Here is a 23,624-nt window from a genome sequence, read left to right as displayed (position 1 = left end):
TCCTTGGATTAAAAAACGTTGGCAGCAAGGATGTTCCATGAGTTTCTCACATCTCTTTATACTGTTATCACCATCTGTGTTGGAGCAAGCTGCCTCAGCACCTGCTGGGAACATGGTCTGTTTCTACAACTGCTCAGTGTTGCATGGTCTGTCTCCAAAGCTTGGAGCTTCCCTGGCATTCTTAGTAGAGGACATTTCAGACTCAAGCACAGTGTCACCTTGAGTTCCAAGCCAGGAGCTTCTGCCGTTGCTAGCACTGGTCACTTTTCCTTGGCTGCTCAAGCAGTTCATAATGTGATTGAGTTAATGTTCTTACCTGTCTGCTCAAATAGCTCAGCTGAACAAATTTGTTGTCTCCCATATTTTGTGTTGCCTATTCCTCATTCTTTCCCTTTAGGTCCATTTTCTATCACTGTCCCATTCTGTTTCTTCTCCTGCTTTATTCTTTGACTGCAGTTTCTGCGCCTGAGTTTCATTCATTTTCTTAAGTTATTGTCTATCTGGAACCAGTTCCTAGAAATTGTGGTCAATTGACTGAAATTGAATGTAGACAGACAAAGGTGAGTCTGTTGAAGACTACCATGGTCTAGGTCTGCCTATGATAAATAAAGTCTGTCAATAAATCTCTCTGATTAGATGAGGAGCTTTGGAATACTTCAGGACCAAGAGCTGATTTTTTAGAAGGTTGGAGCTGTTAGTAGGAATGAGTTTTTTCATTTTCATCTGTAATTTAGGTTCTGTATCTTTTTGGACATTTTGGATCTCAGTATACTGATCCATGTTTCTCTAATTTCCGGCCTTGACTACTTCAACACACTGTATCTGGGGTTAGTCTTGAATACAATCCAGAAGCTTCAACTAGTGTAGATTGCAGCTGCATATCTCATGTCAAATATGGGAAGATGTGTTACTGTTTAATCTCTGCCAATCACACTGGCTAATAATTTGCTTTTGAATTCCATGCAAGGTGCTGGTTTAAATCACTATGTGGCCTGGGATCCACAGACATGAAAGACTATCTCTCTCCATATGAACCCACATTCTAGTTAAAATTAGGGCAGCAGGTGACAGTGGGCCTTTAAGCTCTGGAATGTCATACTGGATTTACAAATGATTTATCCAAATTTCTTTCAGCTGTACTTACTTAAGGATGCAAAATATTAATCCTTCAGCAAGCATTTGATTGATCTAAGGATTTTTTAAAATCTGCATTTCAGTATTTTTGTCATTATTTAATATTTATGTTTTAATTACTGTTAACCACTTTGAGCTGCAGGAAAAGTGTTGTATATGTGGTATAAATCAATTTATTAAATATATTATATGAATTAATTTTTTTCTGGATCTAGTGAATTCAGTGTGAGATTGGAAATTAGGATCCATAGTTTGCACATCTAGTGCAGAGAAATGAGATTTTGTCGTTGCTCAGTTGCACAGTTGAGTCCGACTCTTCATGACCCCATGTACCACATCACGCCAGGCCTTCCTGTATAGGTTTCTGCCCCCCAAGCCTGTCCAGGAATGAGGGGGGAAGCCCACACTTTTTCAATACATTAAACAACAACCCAGAACGGTAGGCTACCCTCTCTGGATTCAGAACAATATGCCACCAGAATCCCTTTTTAACTAGTCCCGGTTTTTCCCCAAGGGAGGGATTCCAAACCTTTGGGTTAGCCTCTGGGACAGAACACACTAGCATTTCCTCAGAGATGCACACTTAATCCTCAATGGTAGCGTGTGGCCAGGTAGGCACAGGAAATAGGCTTGGAATCTCAGTTACAACATCAAAGACCATTTAGAAACCAGAATAAGTTTATTCAGTACAAAACTTAGCACAATAGGCTATAGGTTTACAAAATAAGAAAGCCTAAGGCAATTTGCCTTAACTAGACATAATGCTTCATATTTACCAAGTCAGGATAACATCCAAGAGTTCAAGATTGTCCATTGTAATAATCCAGGTAGCACCAAGGGATTTTGAGGAGAAACCCCCGCTGTGCACCAGCCATGTGCTCAGCTCACAAAAGAGGTCTTTGTCTCTCCCAGAGACAGCATTTCCAGGTGTCACAACAAGCAGAGAGCAGAACAGGACAGAGAGCTCCCTTCCAAGGGATCAGGCAATTAAACCCCAATGCAATCATGACTAGCTGTGGCCATCAGCCAATCAGGAGTAGCAGGGTGTGTGGCCAATTTTTTGGTTGTCATGGGGACAACTGGGGATAGGCTGGAAGTCTGGAAACCACGCCTGCAGTCAGGTGACTCCCAAACTCCAAACTTCATTGCCTACGTGACTGTTTGCATGAGGTCTGCCATTTGGCATGAACGTGTGAAAGAATGTGGGTTTATGGCATGCTATTGAGGCCATGGGGCCTACCATTTAGCTTGTAACAAGAAGAAAGGCACAGCCTGTTACCAAAAGACAGAACAGGAGAATGCAGGAGACATTTAGAAATCAATATTTCTATATACTTCCTGTCTTCCGTTGTGCTCCAGAGTTTGCTTAATTTCATGTTCATAGCATTGATAACACTGTCTAACCATCTCATCCTTTGCCGCCCCCTTCTTCTTTGACCTTCAGTCTTTCCCAGCATCAGGGTCTTCTCCAGTGAGTGCTCCCTTCTCATTTGGTGGCCAAAGTACTGAGCTTCAGCTTCAGTATCTGGCCTTCCAGGGAACAGTTAGGATTGATTTCTTTTAGGATTGACTGATGTGATCTCCTTGTAGTCCAAGGGACTCTCAAGAGTCTTCTCCAGCACCATAGTTCAAAAGAATATATTATTCAGAGCTCAGCCTTCCTTATGGTCCAATTCTCGCAGCCATACAGTACTACTGGGAATACCATTGCTCTGACCATATGGACTTCTGTTGGCAGGGCGATGTCTCTACTTTTTATTATGCTGTTTTACTAGCATTCAAACTAGTGCTGGTAAAATGAGAGCTTCCCCCCTTCCACCCCCAGCTACTGTACTTGTCTGAATTTCTGTGTGGAATGTGATCATTTGAATGTAATTAACACTCACTGGTTCTTGTCTGTGAAAGTGTTAGTGACCAGCAATATTCTTCTATTCCCCATCCCATGCTGTGTTCTGTATGTCTTCAATTTAATTTGAAATACACATTTAAAATACAGAAGGAGAGTGTTCAGGTAACAAATAATGTTTACTGACAGTTGTGGTGCTTTTTTTTTTTTTTTGCTGTCATGTCACAGATGACTTATGGTGATCCCACACCATCCCATGGGGTTTTCAAGACAACATATGTTCAAAGGTAGTTTGCTACTGCCTGCCTATGTGTCAGGGTCCTAGTATTCCTTGGTGGTCTGCCTTCCAAATACTGACCGGGGCTGACCCTGTGACGGGCTGTTTCTATCAACTGGGGGGACCCACAAAGCCTCCTATGATTTTTTTTTGGGGGGGGAGGTTTATTTTAAACTATAAACCTTCCCCTCAGATACCGGGTGTTCTAAAGGTAGCAAGTATATAGGCATTGGGTTTGCTGCTGTGAAGTAAGTTTTCTGCTGCACAAGCAGGATATGGAGGTCACTGAGGCAGCAATTATATATTAACAACAAAGAAGATTTATTTATTTCCAAGTAAGTTTAAAGGAACAGATCAGCAGCAGCACAGGTCTCTGGATAGACGAAAGAGAAACCTGGCTGAGGCACATTAATTTAGAAAATAGTTTCGTTTCTTTAATACTTTCCTGCATAAACAGGCTTTTACTGTTTAGCCATTAGGTTGGATCCTAACACAAACACAAAGGATTCCACCCACACCAACCTGCCCTTTCCCAAGAGTCAGACTGAGGCGCAAGTGGCCCAATGTCTGCTCATTAACAGAGACAGGCCTAATAATTGGCTACTCTATTCTCTGTCAGAAGCCGAACCACTCTGCCATACTGCCAAGCAGAGCTACCCTTCAGTCTGTCTGCTCTTTTCCTGAGCCAGATTTAGGATTGCCAGGTCCCCTCTGGCCACCAGCAGGGGGTGTGGGGTAGGGAAACTCTTGGGGATGGAGCTCGCGGAGGTTGGGGACCTCAGTGGGGTACAATGCCATAGAGTCCACCCTCCAGAGCATCCGTTTTCTCCAAGAGAACTGATCTTTGTAGTCTGGAGATGAGCTGTGATTCCGGGGGATCCCCAGGCCCCACCTGGAGGCTGGCATCCCTAGCCAGTCATGAGCTCTCCCTGCTCTCTCCCTGAGGCAGAACTGAACTGAACTCCTGCTGTGCTTCCCTCCAGCATTCCGTCCCCCTTCTCAAAGGTGGCTGGAGCAGCACTCCCATAGGCTTCAGTGACTGGCTGTTTTCCCCTTCAGGAGTGGGACAACCTTCTCTCTGTCACAGACCCCCCCTCTGTTTAGCTTCCGAGATCTGACAAGATTAGGCTAGCCTGGGCTTTCCAGGTTAGGGCAGCTGCGGCATTACTCCTCTCAATTTGTCTATTAATGCATTACCAGTTCAGGAGCCCCAGTAAGAACGCACACGCTTTGCACCTCCTGCTCTCCAGTGCTGAAATCACACTACCTATCTGAGGAAGTGTTCTTGCACATGAAAGCTCATACCTGGAATGAAACTTTGTTGGTCTTGAAGGTGCCGCTGGACTCATACTTTGTTATACTATCTGCAATTGTTTACATTTTAAATGGACATGATCTCCCCCCCCCAGCAAGTCTACAATAGCCCCTTGCCACCATCCCACAATGCCTAAAATGTGATTGGAGCATACTTCTCCTGGTTTATTTGGTACAGTCTCACAAAGGGATCTCTTTAATGTAAAAAGCTTGCTCAGAACATAGTGCATAATAGTGGGATATTACAGTGACAGGCCTGTACAAATTGTGTACACATTTCATTATATTATTAGGAACTGTTATTGTCATTGTTACTGTTATTAATTTTCTTTGTTGTTTGATGTATTGTTTATGCAAAAATGAATACAATTGTTATTTTTTTCAAAAGCCCGCCAGCTGTATATTGTGGCTGCCACACATAATGATGGACTGAATTTGACAAGCTGGGTGCAAAAGCCCCATTACAGCGAACATACATTCATCCTCTGTAAGAGCCAATATGCGTTCACTTGACAAATTTACCTGGATATATATCTGGAGTTTCAATACATGCTCAGCTGCACATGCATTGACTGCAACAGGAGAATTACTCAGCATACATATAAAGAAAAATCAAGTATACACTGTACATAGATTGAACGTGTGTTCACTGTAATTTGTGAACAAGGCTTAATTGTGCAAGCTGATACCAGTGTAGCAGGTTATAGATGGTCTTATAGTCACCATGTGGCCTTATTCTCTCTTTGTGACCAGACTAAACATTATTGGATAATCAAGCTATTTCTGGTTTCAGTCTTGAGGTCCGTCTAGTTCTCATCCCACTGTAACGATCTGGGATCTGAGCTCGCAGATGATAAGAAACATGTTGATCAGTTGCTTATTGTTAAGTCCAGCGCTTAACAATGAGTCAGAGAGTGATTTCAGCAAAACTCAGGTTTATTCAGCTCGATAATCAACTTCTCCAACACGGTACAACTCCTCATAGCCCGAACAGCTTGTCCATTTCAGCTGCTCGGTATTTAAACATTCCGGGCTAATGTAGCCACACCTACTATACAAGTTCCAACCTATCAGGTTGTTCGCATAATAGCCCAATCACAAACGTTCCCACCACAGACAGTTCAAATGTGATTGGACATAATACTTTCGGCACGAATCCCAGCCGACGTCTGAAGCTTAGCATAGCTTCTCTATGGGATGATTCACACTTCATCCCCGTGCATTCAGGGCAGCATCTGAATACACTACACTTATGTAGCTCCATACCAAGAGATACAGTAAATGGAATGAGCAGGAGTCTGGAATTCAGGATTCCCCCAGGGATCAGGGCAGATCTCAGCAGACTACGGGGGGGGGGACTCCTTTGAGCATCACATTCTGAAGTAAAGCCAGAACATTTGCTCTCTGCTCCCTATTTGCCTTTATATTCCTTCTCTTTGGCAGAATGCGCCTCTTCTCCCCCCCTCCCCAATAATTTCATGTCTCTCCCTTCACACTGACTGATGCACTAACAATAAAAATGTACTACACACTTAAGCTGATGCAAAGTTTAAAGAAAATAACACAAAGAGCAAAAGTGATTATAGACTTTCACCACCCACCTATGATGATATCCTGCTATTGCCCTCTGTATCTTTCCTGTTTTACTCTGGGAGTGGGTTTGTTTCAAATGTTACCAGGTGCAAGGGATGTTTTTCTCCTAGGAAATGCTGGTAATCAAACACATGCCTTTCTTCATCATAGCCTCCTACTTACAAAATTTGTCCTCCTTCAAAGGTGGTGATGATGATATGGATTTTTATGTTGAGGCGAATGCTGGCAGTATTGCTATTGCAAGAGCCTTGGATGCAAGTAAAAGGTCAAACTACAACCTCACAATAGAAGTCACCAATGGGACAAGCATTATCAGGACACAAGTAAGTTTGCCAGCAGCCTGCTCTAAATCCTTCTGTAATCTTTGGGAAGCTGCGATGAGAATTGGATTGGGCTACAGATGCTCTAGAGGAGTCTCATAATCTTATATGGTAAAAGTGTTGATAACTCATGCTCGTCACATTTTGAAATTAAGTGCTATTGAGGTTCCACATCTGCCCAATTCATCTGTTCTAATTAGATGCAACAAAACTGCATCATCATCAATGCCAGCACATTTGGAGGAAAAGCTGGCCATAATAGCCACAGTTTTCAATCATGGTCACTGAGGGTCCCAATGACTTACTTGTGGCAGGTCAGCAAAGAGCAAGTGAGATGAGAACCCACTAACCTTGAGAAGTTTTTCCTCTCCAGATACCTTCCACAGCACCTCTCATAACCAGAGTTCCTAAAACTGTCTAGATTTAGTTCCATTCCATGCATAACACAGATACATACTATGTGTACCTGGCAGGATTTATAAAGCCCTGTTGGCTTATAAGGTCTGCAAAAGGTAAGGAACAGAAATAGTTCCTTGTTCCATCTCTTGCCCATGTTCAAATAAGATCCTATGACACTTCAAACAATAAACCCCTTTGAAACTACTTCATCTGCCAAAGAAACTGGGGAATTGTAGTTAGATCTCTAATCACATCAAATAACTATAGGCCCTTTTCACATTACCATTCTAAATTGGATGTTATTTATTGTTGGCCCAATTTTGAGTAAAGTGATACAGAGATGCGGGTTTCATACAGTGAATTTCCTCCTGTTAATGAGCCATCTCTGAAGTTCTATAGTTATTTCAAACAATGCCGCCCCCCCCCCCGGCCTTTTTCACCATGTGATCTTCCTTAGACTTTTTTTTAACATTCTAATGTGAGCGCTATAGTGTTAGACCACTGTGGTTTAACACTATAATGCCCACATTAGAACATTTTTTAAAAGTGTGAGGAAGATTGCACAGCGAAACAGGGTGGGGAAAGCGGCATTGTAGGAAGCACTATGGACATTTTAAACAGCACACCACAGCAATTCAGAAGCACAACAAAAGGGCTGAAAATGGAAAGAAGCAGTTTCCCTCAAAAGCAGCTCAACCTCGCTTTGCTAACCTGATGCAAGCGGGTTTGTACGAACAGGTAAATAAATTCTGCTAGCAGCCATTTACTAAAACGGGGCTGTCTGAAATGACAGTAAAAAATCCATTAGCAACCAGTTACTACAACAGAATACAAAGGCAATTTGAAAAGGTAGATAGTTTTCTTGGCTGGAAGCCATGATGGTTTTGGATGCTGGGGAGGAGCTAAGGTTAGAGGAATTGTGGCTCAGTGGCAGAGCATCTGCTTTGCATGCAGATGGTCCCAGATTCAATTCCCAGCATCTCCAATAAGAAGGATCAGATATTAGATGATGTGAAATACCCGAGACCCTGGAGAACTGCTGCCAATCAAAGTAGACAACACTGACCTTGATAGACTAGTGATTTGACTCAGTACAAGTAAGCTTCATGTGTATATATGAAACCTTTTGTCCCTGGTTACTAGGCATCCTCACATTTTACTGCTGCTAATGGGTACATTGACATTTACTTTATCTAGAAACTAGGAAAAAGGCCCGTCGTGGAAATAAATACAACGACCTCTAGAAAGAGGCTCTGGGCGGGTGCCCCGGCCTTGGACACTCAGTGTCAATTTGCTGTGGCAACCTCAGCAGGGTATAATGACACTGAGTCCACCATTTTCTCCAGAGGAACTGATCTCTGCTACCTAAAGAACAGTTGTAATTTTGAGTGATCTCCAGCCCTCACCTGGAGATTGGCAATGATGGTTCCCCAGAAGGGAATAGTTGGTTTGGAGGGTGGAGTCTATGGCTTTGTACCTGTCCAAGGTCCTACGCTTCCTGAAACCTCACCCTCTCCAGGCTCTATCCCTCACATCTCCAGGAATTTCCTACCTGGAGTTCGCAACCCTATCTCCTTCCCAGCCAACCTACCTTTATTTCCCCCTCACTCTTCAGCTTTCCACCCCCCACACACCTGCAACCTCTCCCTTGCTCTGAAGCTCTGACTGCTACGTCACATTGGCTGTCATATGGGGGCCACCTCAGCAGTATATAAGGATACAGAGCCCACCATTTTCTCCAGGGGAACTGATCTCTGCCATCTGGAAAGCAGTTGTAATTCTGAGTGATCTCCAGGCCACACCTGGAGATTGGACACTGTTTAGAATGTTAGAGGAAAGCCAATCAAGTCGGATATGCAAACGACCTCTGTGTTCCGAGGCAAAGGCCAATGAGGCTGCATATGCAAATAACCTCTGTGTTCTGATTGGCTATGGGGGGGAGAGAAACAGCAAAATGTTTAGAATGTTGGAGGCAGAACTAAGGCAAAGCAGCCAATGGATAGGGAGACCCTCTGAATGACAGATCAGAGAGCGAACTGATTTTTGAGCATGTGGAATGTTCTAGAGAAGTGCCACCACCATTCAGCTTTTATTTATAAGGGAGATACAGGAGATATGATCTAATGGTAGCTCTATTGGTAGCCACCAATACGGGAAATTCTTTAGAATGATCTGTGCAAAGCAGATGCTGATGGTTCTGTTCCGTAGCTGCCAGATACTCTTCTGAATCTCTTAAAATAATTCTGCTAATGAGATTCATACTCTGATACCTTGGCTGACAGGTAATCGCCGGCCTCTAGGAACTTCTTTATCTGTTTACTTTGGCACTGGCAGCCATTGCTGGATATGTTGGTGAACCTGCTATTGCAAAACCAGGGCAAGTTTGATTTCACTGAAGAAAGAAAATGATTGCATCAGACTCTGTCTTTCCAAGATGTGGTTATGTGATGAAAAGCAATCAGATCAAATAGAAGGAAACTGTCAGGTTCTCTTTGCAGCTTTTGACAGCAAGCTTAGGGAAGGGTTTATTTTTCCTGTCACAAGGGCAAGCTCTTGCAAATATATTTCCACATTGCTCCTGAGATAAAGACATTTTTTCCCATTCAATCTTTATCGTTTCTGTTAATTTCCTAGAATGATATTAACAAGAAGCAGGGCTGTGTCCAGGGCTCTTTTTGTAGAAAAAGCCCAGCAGGAACTCATTAGCATAATAGGCCACACCCAACAGCAGGAACTCATTAGCATATTGGGCCACACCCCTGACAGCACAGCTCATTAGCACATTAGGCCACACCCCCATGTTACCAGAAGTGTGGTTATCCATCCACAACCACCTTTTGCTTCTTATTCTGTTTACCTTGTTCGTTGTCAAAACCCAGGGCTTTTTTGTTGCAGGAACTCCTTTGCATGTTAGGCCACACACCCCGAATGTAGCCAATCCTAATGAGTTTCTGCTGTTGAGTATGGCCTATTATGCTAATGAGTTCCTGCTGGGCGTGGCCAACTTGGGAGCCAGCCGGAACTCCGTTCCTGTGCGTTCCTGCCCAAAAATAGCCCTGGCTGTGTCACATATTTTGTAATTTTGATATTCACTTCAAAGTAACTCATTCATTGCAGCCAAAAAATTAACTGCCAAACAACAAAAGGCCTGTTTTGCCCTTTAGTTTTCCTCCCAGCAACTTCATGGCACTATTTTCCCTCTGTTGTGCTCTCACTTGCCCAAGCTGCCATTTAATAGAATTTACTTAGATGAACCATGTGACTTTGTTTATGAGCACCTGTGATGTCATCACATCTGATGTAGTGCCATAGCAGCAGCATCAGAATCACATGGGTCGCCTCTGCATATAGGATTAAATGGCAAGGTAGGCCCATGTGGAAAAGAATGGAAAGGGCTAGGAAGAAGGTAAATAACTCCAAGAAGAACAGCATAATGCAGAAAAGGGTTCTCAGTCATTGATATTCAGCACTCCAAAAATAAATACTAATTAAGTTATGTAGTTTCAGCTCAGCAGTAATGAAAAGCAGAAAAGTTGCAAAAGCTAAGGGCAGATTCAGATCAAGAAACTCCATGTGGCTTTCATTGGTAAAATAAATAGATAATTTTTTAAAAAAAACTCCATTTCACATGTGGCTGTTGTGTTTATGGTGTTCTCCTACAAAAGCATGCTTGAAGAAGGAGAAAGTAACCTGAAGGTTCCTGAGGGACATTGGTACCTTTCAACATACTTTTTCAGGTCACTGGAAATAGGTGCGTGGGACATGCATATGTATACTTGGTGGTGAGCACAAATAAAACATTTTTAAAAACCCTGCTGAAGCTGGTATGCTAATTAAACACCTGAGCCATCCTAACTTGACAATCTCTGAAAAGATTTTTCAGTGAATACTGCTAACATTTCTAGGAATAAGCCTTCTCCCGGAATTCACTGTACCATCTGTGATGTATACTTTCTCCCTATACACTCCACAGGCCTATATCCGTGTGATTGACATTAACCAGTATAGACCCCAGTTCTTGGAGCACCATTATGAGGTACACATTCCAGAAGACACACCTCCTGGGACAGAAATCATTTCAGTCAGTGCAACAGACAACGACCATGGGAAGGGACTGATCTACACCCTTGATAGCAGTGTGGATCTTAGAAGTATGAAGCTGTTTCAGATGGACCCAAGCCATGGCACACTCATAACTGTGATGAGGCTTGGTTCTCAACCCATGTTGCTGCACACATTAACAGTGATGGTATGTAAGATGCATGCTTTCATATTCCTTCTGCTGAGCTGTAGCAGAAGGAAGGGTTTCCCCCCCTTAATGGCTGGTAACTTACAACATAAACCTCAGTGAAACATCTAGGACAAGCTAATGTGGAGAGATCTTGGTGTTGCTGCAAAACATTGGAAGTGCAAGAATTATCAGTGAAGGCTGTTTTAAAGGATCGGTCTACAAAGGTCAAGATTTGAGCATGCCATGGTTTTTAGAGTAGGTGATACACATACAGGATCAACGCCTTTTGCTGTTGTATTCTAAATGCACTTGCTTTTTTAAAATCAAGGGCATAAGTCATGGGTCATAGTTTCAGGTGCCCATGGATAGCCCAAAGAAATATGAATGGGAGTGACAAAAATGATAAGAAATCAATATTAGTCATTTAAAATAGGGATTGAATCATTTCCTACCATAGTCCCTTAATGGGTGGGGGAATTCAATGTTCCCTCTAAGCTTTTGATTATTGTGAGCAAAAATTATGTTTCATATGGCAAAAAATCTACAAGCATAAAAGCTGTGAGCGAGCCTAATTTTTTTTAAAAAATATATTTCAGTTTGGAAATGAAAAGAAATGGAAAGAACAAGAGAAAAAGAAAGGGAGAAAGAAAAAGGGAGAGAAATTCAGAGAGAGAAATGGAGAGAATTGGGAAGACAGAAATGGGAAGGGAGGGAGGGAGGGAGAGAGGGAGGGAAAGGGAAATAAAGAAAGGGAAAGGAAAGGAGGAAGGGAGGGAGAAAGGCAAATAGATGGGGAAAGAGGAGTGAAAGAAGGAAGGAAGGGGTGGAAAGAAAGCAAATAGATGTGGAGAGAGGAGGGAGGGAAGGAAAGAAGCCTTCCCTAGACCTCCACAATCTTTCCCACCCACCCCCAGGCCCCCCCGCAAGCCGCAACCCCCCCCCACCGACCCCCACAACCTTTCCCTTTTTCAACTGGGCCAGCCAACAGCCCTCACCCCCCCCCAGCTCTGGAGCACAGCATGGGCCTGAAGAAAACCCCCAGCCCACTCCACTCACCCTCCTGCTGGCTTGGATAACTGGATCCACCGCCCCAACCTTCATCCTTCCCAGTGAGGGGCCTGTTGCAGCCCCACCGACAGTTCCAGAGCATGGTCTGGGCCTGGGGAAAAACCCCAGCCCACCCCACTCACCTGCCTGCTGGCTTGTAAGTCCAGCTCTGCCCCCCCCACCTCCAGTGAGGGGCCTACCACAGCCCCCCCCCATGGCTCCGGAGTGTGGTCCCCAGGCCACCCCATTCACTCACCCACTGGCTTGCAAGGTCAGCACCGCCACCCTCAGACCCCCAAACTTTCCAACAAGGAGCCTGCTGTAGCCCCCCCCCCAACAGTTCTGGAGTATGGCCTGGGCCTAGAGTTGCCAAATCAGTCTTCGCCCACAGAGGTCAAGGGGTGACTTACCAACTGTTGTTTTGAAGGATGGTGGGGCATGGCTGCTGGGAGCAGGTGACAGCACCGCCCTTTATAGAGCCCACACAGCAGGCACTGGCTGAGCAGGTGGATGGGGCTGCCCAGTCCTGAGGTCTGGAAATCTGTGCACTAGCACACCCTAGAATACCTTAGTGGTGGTAAAGGAACAGAATTCCAGCCCTGATCACTTAGGGGTACATGGAGTTGCACTATTCATCTGATTTGTTTTCATACAGTGTTGGGGTTTGATCTGGGTGGGATGAGTGGGGCTCAGAAGAGATCTCTGTGTGGGTGCAAGGATGGTTCTTAACAGTTCCCACTTATTCTGAGCTACAAACTGGTGCTTATAATCACCTCTCTTCCCTAACTTTGACAATCACTTGCCTATATTTTCTGCCACTCAGGTACGAGACCAGGGTGTCCCAATCAAGCGAGACTTTGCCAGAGTTGTCATCCACGTAGAGAGCTGTAACAACCATCCTCCCCAGTTCACCAGTCTCCATTATAAAGCAGAAGTTCTAGATGCAGCTCCAGCAGGCACAGAAGTTGTGCAAGTCCAAGCTCTGGATCAAGACCAAGGAGTTAATGCTGATATCCATTACTACCTTCAGACAGGTAAGAGATGTGAGCAGGTGCTGTCTGACATAAACACAGGTGCATATCTGACTGACAAGTGTAATACTATCCCAGTATATTATATGCATAAGACTAGCTAGAATAGGAGAGCTGTATGAACCGGACCATACCAGCTCGTGAAAATAATGCTTCCTTCCCCATGCAGGTTTGTGTACAGCAGCTGTGGAATATAATTAATTATCATGTAATAGTGCCCATGGTGGTAGATAGGAGCATTCTACCACCTAGTATTTGTAAACGTGCAGATCTTTGAAGCCTATGATTACTTAACATGTGATCCAGTCTATAGAAACACTGTCCCTTATATTTACTGGTAACAACTTTCATCTTGAGAGATAATTCCTAAAGATTTCCCCTTCCTGGATAAGGCAGCAGTTGAAAAGGCAATGAATTTGTCTGTAGAAATTTCAAGGGACTTTTCCTGAGCATTTCTTTGTTTATCAGTACCAGCTGGAGTCATGCTAGAGTGGCTTTATTTTTCTCCTATTGTCACGTATAGACAGGCCCACATAAGATATTGCATGAAGCATTGCCAGTATGTTGTTCCATGATGCACAGGGTGCATACATTTCACATTTCTATTTTCCTTTAAACAGAAAACAGCCTGCTGGGGAAAGAATTGTTGTTATATATAGTATTCTTCTGAGTAGAATTCTTTGGTTTGGATCGTGTGAACTGCCATCAGATGGTCCAGCATCTTCCACACCCTCTTCTTCCTTCTAGAGCCATTTCTGATCCATGAATTCTGCTGGTAGAAGGGGCGGGAGTGATTTCATTCCCTCCCCTGTTCCCACTGCAGCCACTCAATGAGTGCAGCAGTTAGCACGCACAAGTCCCTCGGCCCCGAAAAAAACTTTCTTGAGATCAAAAATGGCTCCAGAAGAAGGAGAGAGTGAACATTGTATGATCCTTACAACCATGGATCACAAATCATTCATTTCTGCTTTCATCTGCATGTCATCTTTAAGAACAAGAATGAATAGGCTGGTGACCCATGGGGACTTGTAGAAAGGGGAACTCCCATGCTCTTGTCCTCCATCATCCATTCACTCAACCACCATGCACAACTGCTGGGCAGTCATGGCCCCACTGGCATCCTCCCACCTTGCACCTTCCATGGTTTGGGTGAGGGACTATGTCAGAGTGGTAAAGTATCTCCTTGTTATGCAGAAGGTCCAGGGTTCATTTCCCAGTGTCTCCAGTTAAAGGGACTGAGTAGTAGATGATGTGAAAGACCTCAGCCTAAGACCCTCTGCCAGTCAGAGCAGACAGTAATGGTTCTGATGTACCAAAGGTGTGATTCAATCTAAGGCAGCTTCATGTGTTATGTGTTTATATCCCCCTTTACCACTTTCCATTGTCAGGAGCTATTTTGAGTTTCTGTACTAATCAAAACTGCCACCTAAAATATTCCCCATGAAAATCTGAAAAACTTCTGCTTTTTTTGGGGGGGGGGGTGTATTTTTAGATGTTCAGGTTTTTCTGCAAACCTGGGAAATCCCTTAGGTTTGCAGAAACAACTACCCTAGCTCTGAGTCCTACCATTGTGCAGATTTTTTTGATCCACGTTTTGGGGACACACTTATGAATTAAATAGAAGTCGGTACAATTGCCAAGCTTAAGCTCCCCAGAATAGAATGGAGTTTCCCAGAGAATGAGTATGGCAAATTTCAGTGTGATTTAGATGGAAACTAGCAAAGGTAAAGTAAAGAGTCTTTAAGATCAATTAAAGAGTTAATTTACTTTATTCATTTTAATTTGTCTTTGTTTCAGGGAACACTGGAGAATTCTTCTCTATCAACATGCGCTCTGGAATTATTACAGTTTCTCAGAAACTAGATCGATCCAAGCAAGAAAGATTTGATCTGACTGTAAAAGCAGAAGATCAAGGATTCCCTCAGCTGACAGATTCAGCTACTGTGCACATTTACATTAATCCCTCTGATGGCACACCTCCCCAGTTTACTGCAGTGGAATATGTTACAGAGATCAGTGAATCTGCAGTCATTGGCTCTCCTGTCATCCTTGTTTCAGCCAAGAGTGCTTTGCCTGTGAGCTATGAAATAAAAGAAGGAAATAGGAATGACTTATTCTCCATCAATTATCATTCTGGCCTTATTTCTATTCAGAAGAACTTAGATTTTGAGCAGACTTCATCTTATCAGCTGAAAATCCGTGGCACCAACATGGCTGGAGCCTTTATGGATGTTCCAGTATTTGTTTATGTCATAGATGAGAATGACAATGCACCTATCTTTGATAACCAATCTTTTGTTGGCTGGATCAATGAGAACACTCCATTGGGCAGTATAGTCATGGATGAAAACAATGCCCCACTAGTGGTACGTGCTTCAGATGCTGATCAAAATTCCAATGCTTTATTGTGCTATGAAATTTTGCAACCAGAGGCACTGGAGTTTTTCAAAATAGATCCAAGCATGGGCACTCTTACTACAAGTGCTAATATTGACTATGAACACAGCCCAGTTTTCCACTTCAGTGTCCACATCCATGACAATGGCAGTCCCACTTTATTTGCTTCCAAACCCATTGAAGTCACCATTTATGTCAGAGATATAAATGACTGTCCTCCGGTATTTTCAAAAGGCATCTATGAAATGTCCACTGTGCTATCTGGGTATCCAGGTATGGAGCTTCTCACAGTACATGCAGAAGACAAAGATTCAGAGGTAATCTACAGTATACCAGAAGGCAATCCTGAGAATGTTTTCCACATCCACCCAACAATTGGACTTATCTCTCTGCTGAACACTACCACTGTGGGAAGCTATCATGAACTTACAGTTAGAGCTGGAGATGGTCTGTTTAAGACTAACGCTTTGGTAAGAATGAATTTTATTAAAGCACAAAACAGTACCTTAAAATTTGATCAAGATTTATATATGGCAACAGTGACAGAAGACTCTACCGATATTAAAACTCTGGTTGTGCTTGGAGTTACTGGCAATCAGTTGAATGAACCACTCCTTTATTCCATCATGAATGAAAAAGAAAGGTTTAAGATGATCCATTCTTCAGGAGTGCTACAGACAAATGGTTTGAAATTTGACCGTGAAACTCAGGATATGTATGAGATTGCTGTGAAGGTAAAGGACATTAAAAATCCACCAAGGGTGTCTCAAGCTGTAGTGAAAGTATATGTGGATGATGTTAATGACAATCCACCCCATTTTGAGAATGTTCCTTATTATACAGCAGTACAGGATGGCACTGAGCCAGGTGATGTCATCTTTCAGGTGTCTGCAACTGACCGGGACGTGGGAAATAATGGAGTGATTTTTTACTCCTTTGTGGAAGACTATGAATATTTCTGGATGGATCCTTTCTTAGGGGACATTTCACTCAAGAAACCCCTTGATTATCAAACTTTAAATAAATATACACTGAAAGTTAAAGCCACAGATGATGGCAAGCCTCCCTTGTATGCTGTGGAAGAGGTTATAATCACAGTGAGGAACAAATCCAATCCTCTGTTCCAAAGCCTCTTCTACAAAGTGAAAGTGCCTGAAAACATTCCACTCTACACTCCTGTTCTTCATGTCCAGGCTCGAAGCCCTGAAGGCTTGCGCCTTATATACAACATTGTGGAAAAAGAGGTCCTTAAGAAGTTCAACATTGACTTCAAGACTGGTGTACTTATGGTCATCAGCCAATTAGATTATGAATCTGTGATGAAGCATGCCTTTACTGTCAGAGCAACAGACACTGCACTGGGTGCCTTTTCAGAAGCAACAGTAGAAGTAGAGGTTGAGGATGTTAATGACAATTTACCTGTATTTTCTCAGATGGTTTATAATGCATCAGTTTCTGAAGGTGGGCCAGCTCAGACCCCTATTGTGCAAGTGTTTGCTACTGATAGAGACTCAGGGCGGAACAGGCTCATTTCATACCACATTTTGGAGGACAGCTCAGACGCGACAAAGTTCTTTAATGTCGATGCTAGCACGGGTCAAATAACAACAAGTCAGGCACTAGATTATGAAGCCAACCATGAGTTTCACTTTAAAGTGAGAGCCACAGACCACGGCATGCCTCCTCTTAGCAGTGAAGCCCTTGTGATTGTCAGTGTGCTGGACATCAATGATAACCCACCCAAGTTCAGCCAGCTTCAATATGAAGCTAATGTAAGTGAAATAGCCACTTGTGGTCACATTGTGATAAAAGTCCAGGCTTTTGACTCCGACAGCAGGGACACCCCAAGGCTGGAATATATGATACTTTCAGGAAATGAGAACAGACATTTTACCATTAATAGTACTTCTGGAACCATTTCCACACTGAATCGTTGCAAAAAGGACCTGGAATCTTTTTATAACCTTAAGGTTTCTGCATCCGATGGGGTGTTCAAGACTACAGCGCCAGTATACATCAATACCACAAATGTAAATAAATACAATCCGTCATTTCAGCAAGATGTGTATGAAGCAGTATTGGCTGAAAACGCCAAGGTAGGAACCAAGGTGATTGAATTGTTAGCCATTGATCCAGATGATGGCCCATATGGCACTGTTGATTATACCATCATAAACAAACTTGGCCAAGAGAAATTTGCAATAGATAACAACGGCCACATAGAAACTCTGCAGAAACTGGATAGGGAAAATTCCACAGAAAGGGTTGTCGCTATTAAAGTCATGGCCAGAGATGGGGGAGGGAAGGTGGCCTTTTGCACAGTCAAAATCATACTCACAGATGAAAATGACAATCCCCCTCAGTTCAAAGCTTCTGAATATGTATTGTCTGTCCAGTCAAACATGAGCAAAGGGTCCCCAGTCATCCAAGTACTAGCATATGATGCTGACGAAGGAGTCAATGCTGATGTCATTTACTCTGTTGATTCAGTGATAGATGTCATTGCAGATGATGTGGTTGAGATCAACACTGCCACTGGAGTTGTTAAGGTCAAGGAGAGTCTCAATGGGCTAGAAAACAGAACAGTGAACTTTAAAGTCAAAGCTGAAGACGCCCGACCTCCACACTGGAATTCTGTAGTACCAGTGAACCTTCAAGTTGTTCCAAAGGAAGTTTCTTTGCCAAGATTTTCAGAGCCACTGTATACCTTCTCGGCATCTGAGGATCTTCCAGAAGGGTCAGAAATAGGATCGGTCAAAGCTCTGGCAGAAGATCCAGTAATCTACACTCTAGTGAAAGGAACCACTGCTGAAAGCAATAAAGATGGGGTATTTGCTTTGGATAAGCAAACGGGGTCTCTGACTATCCAGAAAGCAATGGACCACGAGAAGATGAAATGGTACCAAGTTGATGTCTTGGCTCACTGCTCACACCATGATACTGACTTGGTGTCTTTGGTATCCATAAACATCCATGTAAAAGATGTCAATGATAACAAGCCTGTTTTTGATGCTGATCCCTACAGAGCTTTTGTCATGGAGAATATGCCAGCAGGAACCACTATAATTCAGGTCACTGCTAGTGACCAGGATACTGGAAGTGATGGGGAGGTGACCTATAGCCTAGCGTTGGAACCTGGCAATGTCAGGGAACTCTTCATTATTGACAGTGAGACTGGCTGGATCATGACGCTTAAAGAGCTAGACTGTGAAGTCCAGGAAATATATCAGTTTTATGTTGTGGCATCAGACCATGGCAGGAAAGTCCAGCTGCATTCCGAAGCATTAGTGGAGGTAACTGTCACTGATGAAAATGACAATGCTCCACAGTTCACCTCAGATATCTACAAAGGGTCAGTGATTGAGAATGCTAAGCCTTGGCAGATGATCACCACTCTGAGAACTGCAGATGCTGATATTTCAGAGCAAAACAAACAAGTCACATGTTACATCACAGGTAAGAATCAATTTTTTCTTAAAATGTTAATAAATTAGGATGAACAGAGTATTACCACATGCCCAATTAAAGAAAAAATTTAAAACAGGGGTCAAGATGAGGAAATTGTCTTTTTCAGGTCTCTAAAAGTGTAGCACAGGAGACACTGACATCAGGAGAATATTTCCCATGCTCTGCTCCCTGATCCCTCATGGCCCTCCAACTTGTACATCATATTTTTCTCCCCACTTTTAATGGAGTTCAACTAACTCTTGCTGGATCCAGCTTTATTACTGGAGATCCAAGTTAATGCATCTGCAAAAAAGGGCTTTCTACCAACTCAGCATGGCTCATAAGATGACCCCTTACCCTAATATGACCAACCTGGCCACCTAGATCCATACCACAGTAACATTGAGACCAGTGTTCCCTCTAGGCTGAGTTAGTGTGAGCTAACTCACAGTCTTTTAGCCTCCATCTCACATGTTTTTGTCTTGGCTCAGGAAGGATGGCTCCAGAGCAAACTAATTTATGCAGCAGCCAAATTGCTTGCTCACAACCTCAATGCCAGTAGCTCACAAAGTAGAATTTTTGCTCACAAGACTCCACAGCTTAGAGGGAGCATTGATTGAGACTAATCTAGTATAATGCTTTGTACATTGGTCTCCCCTCAAAATCAGCTCAGAAACTCCAGCTGTTCCAGAATGCCATGGCTCAGCTATTAATGGGAGCTAGACAGAGCATGCATATTACTTCCATTCTGCAGAGGCTCCATTGGCTGCCATTGTAAGAACCTACATAATCAATAGTCAATATAGCCATTCAGTTTTATGAATAGGCCTATAGTCTAGACATGGTCAGTCTAGACATGGTCAACAAGATGACTTTTTCTCTTGCTTCTTACAATTGGTTCTGAAACCAGCAATTCCAGCATATTTGCTTTAGGATTTGCTTACCGGTCTCTTTCCTTTGTCTCTGAAACTCTTAATTGTTTTGTATTGACTTTCAATACTTTTGTTCTCTTTGCCTTTTCAGAAGGAGATGTTCTAGGACAGTTCAGTGTTGACCAGATGGATGGAGAATGGAGGATTTTTTCTAAGAGGCCTCTGAACAGGGAAGATACAGAAAAATATCTACTCAAGGTTGTGGCTACTGATGGGAAGTTTCAGACATCAACAGAAGTGGAGATTTTGGTCCTTGATGATAATGATAACAGCCCTGAATGCAAGCAGGTGATTATGTATGTCCATAAGGCAGTCTCTGCTCACCCCGAAGCCACCAGACTGTCCATACTCTGTGGCAATTCTGAGTCAAGTCTGATCAGAAGGAGTCAAATACCTGAGCCATTGTCCTCAGTACTGGGTCATCCCACACACATTGTTTTTAGTGTGCACTAGTTCTTTTAGCTTCCTGCTGTATCAGAGCTGCCGGAGAGGCCAACGCAAAACAGTCTGATGTGTGCAGAAAAAGAGAATGGCCATTAGAGACATTCTCTGTACAAAATATGATCTCCTTTTGACTTTGATCATGGTGCCTTGGAATAAACAACAAAAGAGCTGGGAGGGGACTGGACACCAGGCTCACGTAACTGTGGGGGGGGGGGAGGAACAGTGTGACTGTGGCCTGCGGTGAAATATAAATGCATGGCAAAGCACAGTGGTGAAAACCTATCAGATAGTGACCAGGGGTCTTTTTGTAGAAAAAGAGCTGCTGGAGCTCATTAGCATAACTCATTAGCATATGCCACACCCCCTGACATCACCGGAAGTGTGTCATAAGGCCACACCCCCTGACATCACCGGAACCTCTTGATGACTGTTTTTTGTTTCTTGTCCTTGGCCCTTTCGGTCTGTTGGTTATGGTCCAGCTCCCCCTCTTCCTGTCACATGACTCTGATATCACATCCCGAGATGCTCCTTTGTGAGCGACTGGCATTAAAGCTATGAGTGAGCAATTTGGCTACTGCATAAATTAGTTTGCTCTGGAGTTATCTTTCCTGAATTAAGACAAAAATGTATGAGCCGGAGGCTAAAAACCTGTTAGCTACCTTGCACTTAGAGGAAACACTGGACAAACCCCAGGTGCCCTCAGGAAGTCCACCAGCAGGGCCAAAACTCCAGGATCCCATCCTCTCTTGCCCCCCAAGCACCAAGAATACAGAGCATCCCTTGCCCGAGACATAAGAACATAAGAGAAGCAAATGCTGGATCAGGCCAATGGCCCCTCCAGTCCAACACTCTGTTACACAGGGGCCATCTTTATAAAAAGAACAGGTTGAAAATTTAGATAGCCTTTGTACTGTTTACTTGATGCATTAATTTCATTGTTCTTCAATTGTATGATCTAGTTTTATTGTGCTGTTTGGTGTTTATTATGTTCATCTTTATTGTACTATATTCTAATTTGTGTATATCTCAACAACAATGGAGGACTATAAACAAACTTCAAAACACTGTAAGAAACAGAATGCTGAACTAGATGGACCTTTGGTCAGATCCAGTAGAATTCCACATCCTTAAAAAAAGAAACTACACAAAATTGCTAACAGACAAACTGGTGCACAAAATAAAAAAAGCATTAACCATATAACCTCAGCACCACCATACTTCAATTTAAGCACCAAATTAGGCACCAATACAGAGTGGAACTAAGCCACTCTGATCACAACAGGACTGAGAGTCAGAATATTATTTGGCCTCCTATAACACTGGAGGGTCGGAAAGGAAGGCCTGAAGGCACCGGCAATGGGCCATCGGCTGTTCTCAGCTGCCCCAAAAGGCCCATCCTGCAGGGAAGCGGGGAGCGAGCTGTTGCCCCGACTTTGTAGCCTCTCTGCCGGGTCCCATGCGCTCCCCTTACCTGGCAGCAGGCCACCTGGGCGCTCTGCTCCCCGTTGAGGCTTTTCAGCTGCCTCTGCAGCGAGTCGCAGCCACCGCGGAGGGCCTCAATCTCGGCCGAGCGGGCCTGCAGCTCTTCAGAGAGAGAGGAAGACGGCAGGCAGCTGCGCTGGGCCACCAACAACTTCAAAAAAACAGCAGCAGCAGCGCGACAACTTCACCAGGCCCAACAGGACCAGCCCCAAAGGTTGCCCTGTATCGGCATGGCAGCGGCGGGTCCTGGTTTCAGGGAAGTTTTCCCCCCCCGCCCGGAGGCTCCCAGGCCTGGAGAAGCACGTGTGTTCCCTGACGGCGCACTGCCCCAAGCAGACCCGCGATCTCGCACCGCAGTCAGCCCCCCCCCTGCTTTCCCCACAGCTGGCGGGGGAGGATTCCAGACGAACGGCCCTATCCGTCCACGTCAGGGAAAGGGGGCACCGGTGGCGGCACTCGCCGCAGGACCAGCCAGACGGGCACTGCCGATGCCGGGACTAAGTCGGAGCACCCTGGGCCAGGCACGCACGACGGGAGCGCCGACTCGGGAAAGTTTCTGTTCGTCCCGGCCTCTTTTTGTGACGAGGGAGGGAGTCAAGGCACTGGCAAGTGACGGGGCATTTCCCCGAGTTGGCGCTCCCGTCGTGCGTGCCTGGCCCACTCTTAGAAAACTTTAAGTATCTTATATGGTTGCTTGCAGTTGTCTGTCATCCAGGTATTGACAAGGTCCACACTTTCTTATCCGAAGATTACGGGGCATTTCCCCGAGTTGGCGCTCCCGTCGTGCGTGCCTGGCCCACTCTTAGAAAACTTTAAGTATCTTATATGGTTGCTTGCAGTTGTCTGTCATCCAGGTATTGACAAGGTCCACACTTTCTTATCCGAAGATTAGCACTCCCAGATCAACAGCATAGTATTATTTATTTATTGAGAGCCAGGTTAGTGTAGTGGTTAAGAGCAGCAGGACTCTAATCTGGAGAGCTGGGTTTGATTCCCCATCCCCACTCCTCCAAATGAAGCCAGCTGGGTTGGGTCAGTCACAGTTATCTCAGAGCTGTTCTCTCAAAAGCAGTTCTCTCACAGCTCTCTCAGCCCCACCTACCTCCTAGGGTGTCTGTTGTGGGGAGAGGCAGGGGAAGCAATTGTAAGCCGCTCTGAGACTCCTTTGGTTAGAACATAAGAACATAAGAGAAGCCAATGTTGGATCAGGCCAATGGCCCATCCAGTCCAACACTCTGTCACACAGTGGCCAAAAATAGCAGGTGCCATCAGGAGGTCCACCAGTGGGGCCAGGACACTAGAAGCCCTCCCACTGTTGCCCCCCCCCGGCACCAAGAATATAGAGCATCACTTGCCCCAGAGTCCCTATCTATACCTTGTGGATAATAGCCACTGAGGGACCTCTGCTCCATATGCTTATCTAATACTCTCTTGAAGCCGTCCATGCTTGTAGCTGCCACCACCTCCTGTGGCAGTGAATTCCATGTGTTAATCACCCGAAGTCAGCAGTTCTGGAGTGGGCAAACACTTCTCATCTTCCATAGTGAAGACAGAGGCAAAAATGCATTCAGCTTCTCAGCCATTTCTGTATCATCCTTCACTACTCCTTTTACCCTTTGGTCATCATAAGAACATAAGAGACGCCAATATTGGATCAGGCCAAAGGCCCATCCAGTCCAACACTCTGTGTCACACAGTGGCCAGAAATACCAGTGCCATCAGGAGGTCCA

At 44.2% G+C, this 23,624-nt stretch overlaps 1 protein-coding gene across 1 annotated transcript in view; it reads left to right on the top strand.

The window, feature by feature from the left end:
- The window catches only part of FAT2 (FAT atypical cadherin 2), a 150,029-nt gene that overhangs the window by 83,914 nt on the left and 42,491 nt on the right, over nucleotides 1–23,624 (top strand). The window contains exons 7-11 of the mRNA XM_015415291.1: nucleotides 6,348–6,487; nucleotides 10,857–11,132; nucleotides 12,985–13,195; nucleotides 14,990–19,045; nucleotides 20,060–20,256. Of these exons, the coding sequence (XP_015270777.1) occupies nucleotides 6,348–6,487; nucleotides 10,857–11,132; nucleotides 12,985–13,195; nucleotides 14,990–19,045; nucleotides 20,060–20,256 (4,880 nt within the window). The remainder of the gene's footprint in view (nucleotides 1–6,347; nucleotides 6,488–10,856; nucleotides 11,133–12,984; nucleotides 13,196–14,989; nucleotides 19,046–20,059; nucleotides 20,257–23,624) is intronic.

Source organism: Gekko japonicus, unplaced genomic scaffold, assembly GCF_001447785.1.
Source record: "Gekko japonicus isolate JY-2015 unplaced genomic scaffold, Gekko_japonicus_V1.1 scaffold509, whole genome shotgun sequence".
Lineage (NCBI taxonomy): Eukaryota > Metazoa > Chordata > Lepidosauria > Squamata > Gekkonidae > Gekko > Gekko japonicus.
Note: the sequence above shows the minus strand (reverse complement) of the source record. Positions and strands in the feature narration are given on the sequence as shown.